Source organism: Ciconia boyciana, chromosome 4, assembly GCF_034638445.1.
Source record: "Ciconia boyciana chromosome 4, ASM3463844v1, whole genome shotgun sequence".
NCBI classification, from domain to species: Eukaryota; Metazoa; Chordata; class Aves; order Ciconiiformes; family Ciconiidae; genus Ciconia; species Ciconia boyciana.
The window spans coordinates 21,962,913-21,975,563 of NC_132937.1; the positions used below are offsets into that span (position 1 = coordinate 21,962,913).

At 37.8% G+C, this 12,651-nt stretch overlaps 1 protein-coding gene across 5 annotated transcripts in view; it reads right to left on the minus strand.

Annotated features, from left to right (window-relative positions):
* The window catches only part of KIAA1328 (KIAA1328 ortholog), a 219,943-nt gene that overhangs the window by 206,557 nt on the left and 735 nt on the right, over positions 1-12,651 (minus strand). Inside the window, exons 2-4 of one of the 5 annotated variants that reach the window (XM_072858913.1) lie at positions 9,404-9,439; positions 7,579-7,718; positions 3,401-3,495 (exon numbers count right to left, since the gene is read on the minus strand). In XM_072858913.1, coding sequence (XP_072715014.1) covers positions 3,401-3,495; positions 7,579-7,718; positions 9,404-9,419 — 251 coding nt within the window. In that variant the 5' untranslated portion in view covers positions 9,420-9,439. Of the gene's footprint in view, positions 1-3,400; positions 3,496-5,665; positions 5,711-7,578; positions 7,719-9,334; positions 9,443-10,854; positions 10,944-12,651 lie in introns of those variants that run through there. The other 4 variants (XM_072858914.1, XM_072858911.1, XM_072858915.1 and 1 more) reach the window with 4 other exon arrangements.

A 12,651-nucleotide genomic window follows, 5' to 3' on the forward strand; every position in this document is an offset into this window, starting at 1 on the left:
AACTTTCATGAACCATTCTATGTCACTTAGTCAATGCCTCTGTTCATTCAAAAGCAAATGGCATATGTGAGCTGTACATGCATATATGAACTGTGCAGGCAGGGAAGAAGTATTTATGATGTACATTTCATAGTAGGAGCCAGAAAGTCACAGTACTATGGCTATATATCAGTTAGGAGTAAGGTGAATGCTTGCAAGCACACACTCGCTCTCTGCAAAGAAAGCTATGACCCTCTCCATTCAGCCAAATGCAAGACAGAGAGCGCTTTCAAAATCTACATATCACTTAAAATATTTCACTCCAGAATACTTTGTAACCATTCTTAGTATGGTGTCTAGCAAATCCTTAACGCTCAACAGTCAATTGGCTAGGTCCCAGGGGACCTTGCACTGCTCCCTTTTGGAAGAGGCTAATGTGTCCTGACATTGGCACAGAGTACAAGGGTAGGAATCTTTTAGTGTCTTCACCATGTCACTGCTCATTTCGTTACATAAGCTGATGACTGCTTCAGGAGTAGCCTGCAGTAACGAAAACTCAAAGTCTTTTTTGCCTCTTAAAAGGACTCTGCTTGTAGGGAGAGCTAAAATTCACTCTTACTGTGCCTGCGACTTTCACCACCATGCCAGGAGCAACTTGCTGAAAACACGAATGTGCCATGCTGGTTGTTTTTGAAAATAATGGCTGATCACACTTAAGAATTTCCCATTTACTCACAAAGCACTTCGGCATTCATAGACATGACTCATTCTACTCAGAAACTCCCCTACAAAAACAATTTGAAAAGAACCTGCTGACATAAAAAAAATTTCAAATTTACAGCATTTGTCTTTTAAACTTTGGATCCAGTTTGCCTCTCTCTTTTTACCTGAAGAGGGAAGATAGACAGGCTATGTTCAAAGAAAGGCAAAATAATGGTTAAATTTACAGGTGGCAGCAAAGAGCAAAAACTAAGATTATTTAGCCTAGGAAGGAGGATTAGAAAGGATACAGCTGAGTCCTTTCTTTCGACCCTGTCTCAAAATTCAATTTCATAAAGTCCCTAACAACTAACATGATGTCAGCCACTGGAATCCCCAGCAGCAGAGCATTACAGCCCAGTAACCGATTTTCTCAAAGGAAAGGAAAATAACGTAGCCAGCGTTAGAATTTACTCACTTTATCACAAGATAAAGCCTCTCCCTGCAGCATATTAGCTAATGCATAGGCACACACCTTCCCAATGTTCAAAAGTGCATTGAGAATGAGAGTTGGAGGAAGAGAATTAAGAATAGGAAGAGAAAGAAAAGTACGTTAGCTCTCCTTCAGCAGTCGCAAAAGTCAGGGGAAAGACCAATATCCTGAACTGCTCAAGCAAGACTTGGTTGAAATTCAAGCCCCAGCAGTTAATCATATTTTGCTACTGGTTTCCATGCAGACAGAATTTTACCACTTTAAAACTGTCTTCATGGAGATGGTTATTGACCCATCTATTTCTGTCCGCCATCCCACAATAAACATGCAAGAATTAGTCCCAACTACCATCATTTTCATTCATAAATAGTAGCAAAATAAAGAACAATGAAGTATAGCTCTAGTCAAGTGAGATCTTTATTATTCCAATTATTTACTGCAGGACAGTCTTCCTGGAAAACTTTCAGCATTCTGCTGGTTCATTTTCTTCTCTGAAATAGCAAAGAATGTTCTACTGCATGTAAAAACCCTCCATCATTGCACAACTAGGGATGAAAATTATGGAGAGTTTTAAAAAAGTGACGAGGTGAGCGGAATTAAAGTTCAACTTCCCTATTACTCTGCAAAGGACTTTTAATTACATCCAATAAAAATATGATTAGGTTTAAAAATAAAAGAGAACTAAGTATAAAATAATAGTGTTCCATTAATTTTACTTTTCAAAATTAATGTTGCTGCACCTTCTATTTTTCTTCGAAGAAATGTCAGGCAGAAATATCAAACTGTCCTCAGGGAAAAATCACAGCATCTGAGATTTAAGAAGAATCCCATGTTCAAATGAGTTAGTGTACTACTATTCGCTAGGGAGCAGTGTATTATGAGGAACAATGTAATAAAAGGCTTTTTTTAATATTAGAATATACCTCTATATATCAACAGTGGCAACAGTGTCCGAATAGCTCCAACATCTGACAATTTGTAACCATGCTTCCCAGCAATCTACTCTTTATGACAGCCTTAACTAGACATTTTCTAACACATGAGGCAGGATAAAATAGAGTTGCAAGCATGAAGAACTTCAGAAATTACTGAAATACTGTATAGCAAGAAATCCTATATTGGTACAAATTATTAGCAGGCAAAATGGTTCACTGGATGAGGATAATCAGAGAGAAAATAGTCCTAGCTGCACCAGAGACTTATTGCATGACCTTGAGCAAGTAACTTAATTTCTCTGCCCAAATTTTCCTATATAAGAAGAAAAAGGACAGTAATGCTTGCCAATTATTGCACAGACATATGAAATCTATGGCAAAAAGCATTTCATTAATACCTAAGAACTTGCATTTTGTTCTAGAAAAACTTTGCCTTTATAAATTCTTAGTATGGACACTAACTTTTAGCCCAAAGGACCTGAGATCATCTCACGACACTTTCACGTCTGATGTGCGAAAGCCTGCCAAAGTCTCATGTGCTCCTTCTCAATTTTACAGCCACTGTGTAAGAAGCAGATTTCCAGAAATTCTGAAGTTAGGGACGCAGAGGGGGAGAAAAATCTCCTCACTCAAATTCAACCTATTTTTCACATCATTTATCTTCATGAATTCAACTAGCATTGGAATGAAACTTAGAAAAAACCTTTTGCTAAAGGTGAGAAACTTGCACTATTTCTGCCTCTCCTTTCAAAGAATAGGGAGAACTCGAGGAAATTAATCAAAGCAAAAGAAACTTTGGCTAGATAAGTTAAAATTACACTGGACTCTTTATTGCTCTACATGTGCAAACACGGGCAAATACTGATTAACATGTTTCAGCCACAAGATCATCAATCCACCTTTAACGTGGCATTCCATATAAAAGCTTTACCCCTGACAAATAAGCACTACAAAGTGTCATATCAAAGTTTGTCATTTCCAACAGACAACGTATTTATTTAAAGCACATGATACAAGCAGCAAACAAAACCCTAGCCCTGTGACTAAGATGAACTACGGATGAACTACTGCAGGTCACAAAACTCTGGCTCTTGTTTTCAATAAGTTTAGGGATTTTGGGTCAGGAAGCAAGGAAAAAACGATCAGGCTGCTTCATTGTTCATACCTCTTCCAGCAAGAAAAATTACCTTATGCAAATATTCAGTTCCATAATGCAGTTCTACATTGCTGGATTTTAATTAGAGGAATGACTCTCCTTAAACATAATGCATTTTCAGGTGATGCTTATTCTTACCTGGCAAGTTCTTTAATTAAGTTTGCAATGCGTCTCTTGTCCTCAGGACACAAATCCTTTAAAGAAGCACTCTTCATTCCTCCTTCATTAGTGACCTGAAAATTTAAAGTAACATTTTAGAAAGCACTCTTTAAAGGAGAACAAATATTGCATAAGATATTAAAAGCATTTCAAGACCTAATAATTAGAAGTTGAAAATAGACAAATTCCAACTGGAAAGAAAATACATATTTTTTAAAATGTAAGTACAGTTCAGTGAAACAAATTACCAAATCATGGAGAATTCTTTTAAGAGACTTGTAATTCAAATGCAAGCTGCTAGCCTCAATACTAAACATGTTGGGTAAAGTTTTAAGACATACACTGTTCATTGATTCATACTAGATAAAGGGCAGTAGGTTCTCATGACTCAGAAATCTAATGCAGCAATATCCAAATCCAAGTTCAAACTTTATTATATTAGGATCCTAAAATAAAGAGTAAGAAAAAAACATTCCACCTTAGCATTTATGACCAGAGCATACAAAACAGCTAAAAAGGTATGCAATATATCGTTATCCTATTTCAAAGGATTTTTTTAATACACAGAAAAGTACATACCCTTTCACACATCATTATAGTTTGTTTCTAATCGCTTATTTGCTACCTTCGCACTTACTACTCCTTCTCAAAACAAACCTTGAACATACTCCAGTACTTCAGTTCTTTTAATACATTCCTTTATCACACTGAGAACTGCAGTATTTGTTATCAATGCCCAGCAGAGGGCATACTGCTGTTCGTGTTTGCAACAGCCCCTTGTATCAAGGTTACTGACATTACCTATTTTGGGTGTTTCCAAGCAGGAAACAGTTCTAAGTTCTAAATTATTTTTTATTTATCAAAAACTTCTGTCATCGGTGACTCAGTTCTCCAGTGCTAGCGATAAGCACAAAATAAGAATCCCAAGATGAAAGCAGCAATAAGAGCTATGCTATTCTGTCCAAGATTTTGTTAAGTTTAAATATTTCCACTTAATCTGACTTATTTATTTTCAGTTTAGACTTTTACAAACCTACAAATATTACAAACTTCCCTGAGCACATACAGTGCTTAACATGAGATACAAGAATGTTACCAAATGCCTTACAGTTTGGCCAAGTTAACACAATACAGCACAGAACAACCTCTGAGCATACAAAGCAAACACTGGGCTTCTCTCCCCTCATTAGCAGCAATGGCAGCTGACCTACACACATGAGAGGAAGTGCCCCCTTCCATTCTTAGCTAATTGCTTCTTGAACAGTGGTTTGAAACAATTAAAGGATTATGTCACTTTTGAAAGAGGTGATGATTTTATACAGACTCATGTTATACCCACCTGACCCCTCACTACACTGTTATTTTAACCTCAATGTATTTTCCGGGAGGGGGGGGGGGACACTCAATGGAGTTTCACAAGGCAAATTAGACTTCAGGGCCTTTCAAGGGGACATTTGATTTCACAGTTCTCTTCCCAAACATATGCTATTTACAGTCATACAAATGAAGAGGGAATGTCTTTAACTTAACTGAATTTAACTTCAACTAAACATATGGTTAAAGGATTTCCATTTCCCATGCTAAAAACATCTGAAATTTTTTTTTAATTTTTTTTTTTAGCAGCTAGATGATGGAACTTCTTTAAGAAAAATAAAAAGTTACAGGACATTTTTCACTCAAAAAAGAGGTAGAAGCTTGATCACATCAGTGAAGGAGATTTTAACAGAAGGTACCTCAAGCTATTACCTAAACCTACGTATATACTGTCAGGCAAACATTTGTGGAATGAAGAGGAAAATCTGAAAAGTTAGTCTGTGCTTCTTTGTATCACCCACAGGTATGGATAGATGGCACACAAAAAATTCTTAAAGGCAGGCTTGTACCATAACACATGTCAAAATGAAGCTGTGGAATTATGCACAGCAACAGCTCCACCATCAAAACAAGATGATAAATGAGATATAGGCCAAAACTGTATAGTGTCCTTTTTCCAGATTTCTGTCCTTTCTACACAGCTCAGGGTAGAACAGTTTCATAACTCAGTATTTTCTGGATGAAATGTACTACATAAATGGAGGATTCTCTCACTTTATAAACCACACCTTGGAAGATGACAACCTGCATGAGAGAAGCAGACAACTTCTGTCAAACAGGAAGTAGGAAGATGGGAAATTTTGGTCAAGACCAGTATAGCAAACCACTGATGTATTAAAAGTACCAGAAAAGCTCCAGAGCTAGCAAGACCTTTTTGAAGTCTTCTCCAAAACTGTCATCCTCCTTTGTGGTACTCAAGTCTATCTGAATGAAGAAAAGGTAAGTCAGTTCTGCTGAGATTCATATTAGAGCAAAACTCAATCCATTCTCTTCAAAAGATGATTCTGATAAATCATAATGGTGAGCTACCTACCAGTACAACAGTGTAAAGTATGTTAAAGTAAAGCAATGAGCTCTCCCTAGACACATACACAACTTGAAGAAAATTAGTTTTGTTGGTGATGAAAACTCCTCGCAAAAAAACTTCATGAAATCTTCCTCTTCCATAAGAAGTAAAATGTATTTGTTCTGTTTGTTTCAAGTAATTCAGAGCTTATCTTCAAAGTTAGAGCACAAAGTTTCCATGAGGATTTGGCAAGGTAAGAGAAAAACAGACAGTTAAAAAAAGACAGAAAAGAGAAAAAGCTTTGAACCCATTTTATTGTCAATATTATAAAAGCACATTTGAGTCTCAAATCAAGATTTGGCGTATTAGGCATTGTATAAAAAGAACGAAGTCCATTTCTACCCCAACAGCTCTCACAGGGAAAAAGGAGTAAAAACTCTCTAAACAATGCAAAGTAATGCAAACAACACACAATACAACAAAACAGATTTTAAAGTGACATATGAAGGCATCTATGAGGCAGTGGGCTTGTAGATACTTGTGAAGAGATGCTTCTACATAAAGATTCTGCATAATGGGGGCTATTTATGAAATGTCTCTGCATGTCACTTAACAGCATCATTTGCAAAGTGAAGGTACATACCAGCCTCCTAAAAGCAAGTACCGATAAACAAGAGAAATGGAAAAGGACAAGTTCAGAATGGGCCCTAAAAATGAATACTAGTTATTAGAGTGTCATGCTGAAGGATTTGAAGGGCAATGTCACTGTCAAAGCAATGAGAATTGAGTGATCTGTCTTCACATCAGAGTTTTGAACGTACACGTGAGGCACATGGCATTTACTCAGCACGCAGAAGACACAGAGGACATCTTAGCCCAGACAAAGAACAAGATTTAACTGCATGATAAGACAACAGTGATTCAGAAGCAGCCAAAAGTTTTAGATCCTGCCTGTAAGTGGGAAGACACAAAACCCTAGTGACTTACAGACTTGCCCAAGATGACTATTAGGCAAGAGACTTAACAGTACTCAAGTGACTTACATAGTCACTGCACTATATAAATCATGTTAGAAAAATGGCATCTCTCAACAGGTTTCTGAATATCACAAGACCCATCAGAATACAGAATAACCTTCCAAAGGAAAGCCTACTGCTTTGAATTTTCTAATGCAATAAACTGTAGGAAAAGTGTCACCTATTGTCACAGGAGTAAACCAGACAATTTGAAGCAGAGCCAAAGATAATGTCGACTGACAAAGCTACTCCTATTACTCAGATGCATTTGTAACTTTTACTATCAAAACCAGAAAGTGATTTTACCCTACTAACATGAGCAGCCACGGCAAAAAGGTCTCTGAAAAGAATTTTACAAGTCTTGTTTCTAAGTGATATGACTAGAGCAATGAAACTGAATAGACTGAAACAACAACTTCTGTGTTTGGCTAGTAACATACAGATTAGGGGCTACTCAAAGCTACACTCACTTTCTCTCTGTACACACACATAGAAATATATATAATCTGTTTTACATAGCCCCAGTTACATACCACTTACATAAATTAGCACATCCAGCCTTTGTTCTCATTAGGTGGGCAAGCCATCTCAGTGGAAAAGTAATTTTTGCCATCAAGCCACCACATAAGTGGGCAAAAAGTGTAAGAGACTGCAAAAATAATAGTACTCTAAAACTGTTTAAAAGTTTTCAATCTAAAGATTTTCTGCCATTTTTCTACTATGTGCACTTTTAAAAGCAAGAAAAATTTGCCTTTACTTACTTGCTGCCTTGTTAGATCTCCTGTGCTTCTAACAGGATCCATGGAAACAGAAGTAACAGCTACAGGCACCTTTAGCTCAGTTTCACTTTTTTGATATTTTGGCAAATACCTTGTTCTTAAATTTCCTTTTGTAGACACTCCTGTAGATGAGAAACAAGCAGAACACACAGATTATAAAGTCAAAAGGGACCTTTCTCTTGCCTCCTACACCAGGACTTCCACAAAAGGCATCCTTTCCTTAGCAGGTATTCTGAAAAGAACAAGCATTTTGGGTATGTGTTTGAGGTTCCCCTCAGCCTCTCTCTTCATACAAAATTTTATCGAGATGAACATATCAGTAGAAAAAGAGGTGCACGGCACTGAAGTGCACCCAGCCACATGAACATCAAAGTAAATTCTGAAACACACATGTTGTCTTCTGACTGAGGTTCAATGCAAAAATCTGTGTTTAAGATGCAAAAGCATAAAATTAAGCTTTGGCTTTGACACTCAAAGACAACGAGGAACCAAGCAGCAATAATACTGTTAAAAGTGCCACTCATATGATAAAATATTTTTCTGTTGTACAGCCAACCTACTGATTGGTCAGGCTAATTGTTTGTTCCTTTCAGGACCAGGCACATGAGTAAGTAACACTGCAGTGCACACTCCACAGATCATCTGTAAAAAGCTTTCTGCCATAATTAGAATTAGTTCACCCCTACCAACGGTAACAACACTAAAGCACTGAAAATCCTGATGCTGCAATTATAAAGTGCTAACACTGACACTAACACTAAAACCTCCCAGGGCCAGATGAAAGCCAATAGCTTCTTGGTACTGCCTCAAGTTTTGAGTTTTGACAGTTCAGAAGTGCAAAAACTTTTGAACAAAAAATATTGATTTTATACTAGCAGATAGATTACATTTATTTGGGTAATGAATTTCAGAAGTATGCCAGCAATTCAAGTAAAGAACTAAATAATAAGCTTTAACATCTCCACGCTCATACACAAGGGAAAACAATGCTTCTGAAATTCTCTTCCACAAAAGTGGAACAGTATTTCCCAGAGTGAATCCATTTCCATCCTTTAGGATCACTGCTTTCTTTCCAGGGCACAGAGTATAGCAATCTGACATCGCCTGGCTTGAACTATGCTAGCTACAAAACACATGCAGAGATTTTTAATAGAGCTGTTTGGCCAGTAGTTTTGAAGGGTAACCATGCTACTCCAAATCCAGAGAGTAGAATTCCTCAAAATTTATAACTGCTGGCCATACTCTGGACATATACACAATTTTACCAGAGTTAATCATCCCTAGATATGTTTTCAGGACCTGGTGTCATTGTAAAAGCTGTGTTTGAAAACAATTAGAAAATTCTGAAGGCGACTAAGAACGCTCATCTTTTCCCCAGTGATGTACACAAGCATGCACTCAGTAAATCAAGGTCAAGAGAACTAATAAAAAAAAAATTTTGTTTTTTCTTTACACAATGAATCTTCATTTTAATTGTTCTCTTCAAAATTTACAAAAGACCTGAACATCTCTAATGCTTCAACATTCTTTGGAGACGACATTAAAAATTCAGCTTACCTTATAGATTGGATAAAACTATGCTGTACCTGCAATAGAAACAATTCCCCTGAAACTGTTCATCTTATACCGTAAGCTTATCTAAGCAGCAGAGCATAAATCCTCTGCTATAATCCTGTATGTCCCATTACAACTTGTGATGACTCTGTACCTTACGCACTTAAGTACACAAACCACGTACCTGAAAAGACATTGCAAAGTTTAGCATTCACAGGAAAAAAATTTGCTTACAGCTATTAGAAGGTCATACCTGAAACAGATACCATTGGCTGTTTTTCATCAGAAACTGCATGTGGCTTTGTTAAAGGTAATAAAAAGAGAACAAGCTCGGCCCTTTAAACAGAACTATAAAAATAACTATTTTGGCTCTTAATTTTAAGAGACTGTTGATAAGAAAACAAACTGGCAACAATTTGGGAGCACCAAAAGCAAGAAAAACTTGACTAGAAAAAAACAACCAATGCACAGATTGCTAAAACAGAAAGCATTACTCCTTCACTGTGCATTAACTTTCAGCCTGTAAAGATTATCTTAGAGGTCACCTTCACAAAAGATCCCAGGGACCAGCCCCAGTTGCAAGTGCAATTACTAAGATAATGAAGTAATAATATTTATTTAAATTAGAGCAGGTTATCATTATATAAGGAGCCTCTTCATATGTAGAGAAGACAAGTTCCAAAATAGTGTATATTCATACTGCGATGAAATACATTTTGTACAATATATTCTAAGAAACATAAATGAAGATAAATGCAAAAGGTTTCAAAGGAAGTTGGTTATTCTCATCTGATCATCACATGATGAGTAACAGATGAAAGCCTAAGGACTGATTTTCTTTAAGAAGATAAAGATTTGTTCTGACAGTTTCAAAAAAAAAAAAAAGGAAGCACTATTTCAAGAAGTTTCAATTACCCAGGGCGTTAACTATTAAATTACTTGACGGCAGAAACACTTAAAAATCACAAAGGACCAGTCACCATATTATCTGTGCTATGTTAGCAGTCACTAATCTTGAATCCTCACCTCCTAGAAGTCACTAAAAATAAGACTCAACATAATTCAGGGAAGGGTATAAACTATAGTGTCTTCCTTAAAGTGACGGTTTCATTTAGCTGAACGTAAAGATTTTTATTCCCACATAAGTAACTAACATTATACTAAAGTGAAAAACAAAAGCACAGGGCACAAAATTCTGCTCCACTATCTTTTGTTTATACCCCTTTACTTTCCTCAACCTTCTAAGGTTGGCCAATTAACTCAATTACCTAATTTCCGTACTGTTTACAGATAAATGCATTTAAGGTTTTGCAGTTGTCTTCATACAATAAAGTCAAATTGTGAAAATATTTCAATTAACCTATACAAACTCTTGCCTTAACTAAAATTTGATTTTGATAGTACCATCTCAAAAACTTTATTTAATAAATTACCACACAGTGGAGAGAACTAGCAACAGCCTAGAAGCTTCCCCCTGTGGATAGCAACTTCAAATTCAATCAATACCCACCATCCATCACACAACTGGTACCTGCCACACCGGAAGGGCTTGATCACAGGCTCACTTGTGATCTTGTTGATCCACTTTACCACTTGTAAACCATCATCACTCATCAGTCTCACACCAGTTTGAGAATATGTTCACTTAGTACTACTGTCAAAGACATCTCTCTCTACAAACGCTGAAAGCACCTTCGTTCTCACCTGTAAGCTGCAGCCTGCTATCTCTAGCTGTCACACCACATTGTGGGGTCATGCCATGAACCAGGTGAGGAAGATGAATAAACTCTGAAAGGAAAACACTGTGTCCCCTCTTTCCAAAAAGCACCGTGGTAGATCAAAAGTCCAAGCTTTGATCACAGTACAGCCCAAACAGCTGTGTCAGCACAACTACGACAGCAAGCTGCAGGATGCTGAGAAGAGTATCTTCAACTCATACTACTACTACAGGAAACAACAAGCTTCAGCACAGGCAATTGCTTTCTCAACTGACACATGGTTAATCTGTGTGTCAACACGTGGCTATAGGAAATAAAACAGATATGCCTAAACAACATCTGGCTTTTCAAGTTTCCCTGCAGTATTGGCACTGTTGTGGATAGATACCTAGTAGCAGGATGAAAAAATTAGTCAAAGCTGTTGCTGTTACCACCCCCAGCTACCAGGACCATGAAGGTTTGCAGCCTAGTGTAATAGAATAAACCAAAGTCAGATCAGGTTACCTTAATCAGCTGGACTGAAAACTGCAGTGGTTCAGAGCTGATTCATAAACAGGTCCAATGTCCTTGTCTCACAGTGAAAGTCTGAGGACAGTACCAGCATCAACCATTTAACATGAATCCACTGCCACGTGCCTCTTAAGACTCCCAATAAGGTGACTATACACATTATAAACCTTGTACCACCACAGCTAATGTTCAAGGCAACAGCAGAGATAGTCATCACAGGCATCAGAGAAACTGAACATCTTATAATGCTGTATGGCTCCCCTATGGCAAGCAACAGTGCATCCGGCTTGCTATGCTGTATCTATTCAGCAATTATAGAGAGAAGTTCAGTTTTCCAAAGCTATTAAACCAACATTACCAAATCTCCCACGCCCACCCCCCTTTTTTGAAAGCATCTGCTATTATTTGCTCTTGTGCCATATGCATTTCCAGGTATTTAAATTTTTCCTAGATCAGAGGCAACACCACCTACTTGCAAAAACTTGTAAAATGGAAATGGCTGTCAGGAAGAGCCTCATTCCTTGGAATATCACGCTGCATGAGGCCACTGCTGGGCTCAAGAAACCATATTTAGTCATGGGAAACAACCTGTCACCCCAGTAGTTAATTGATAAAAATACACTGCCATTGTAACTGCATCAATGCTTCCACAACCGAACAGAGTAGTCACAGTGTGGCAACAAATCCGATATGTGACTACGTCACCCTTTCAGGTCACAGAGAAAGTTGTAGGCAATTTTTTTAAAAAAAAAACAAATGGGAAATCATAACAACGTGCTCCCTAAACAGTCTGTTGGATGGTTGGCCCATTTCATTTGTGCATTGTTTTCCAGTGGGTGTGCAATCAAACATGAATGCAAGACCACACGCACATACTCTTCTTTTCAATCACTTCTAGCTGATGCTGGAATACCACTCCCAGTGTGAGCAACAGCAATGCCTCAAGTCCCTCATACCTACAGCTAAATTATCAGCTCCTAAATTTCTGCCAGGCCAGACTTCCAGTTCCACCCTAATGTCTTCAAGTAGCTGAGCCTCTAACTCAGCCACATGAGCCCAAACATCAATGCCAACTCCTTCTGGTTCTCTGAACCATGCAAGTGCATCTCTCTCTAGCCAGGCTTTTACAGGCTGAATCCCCAACACCACAACCACCACCTACATGTCCAGCCTCATGTAGTCTCCCACAATTGGAACCTGCATGTCTCCTGCAGATGAAGCCACCACAGCCTCCCACTTGTCCCTCAGACAGAGCCCTCCAGCCTCCAGGTCC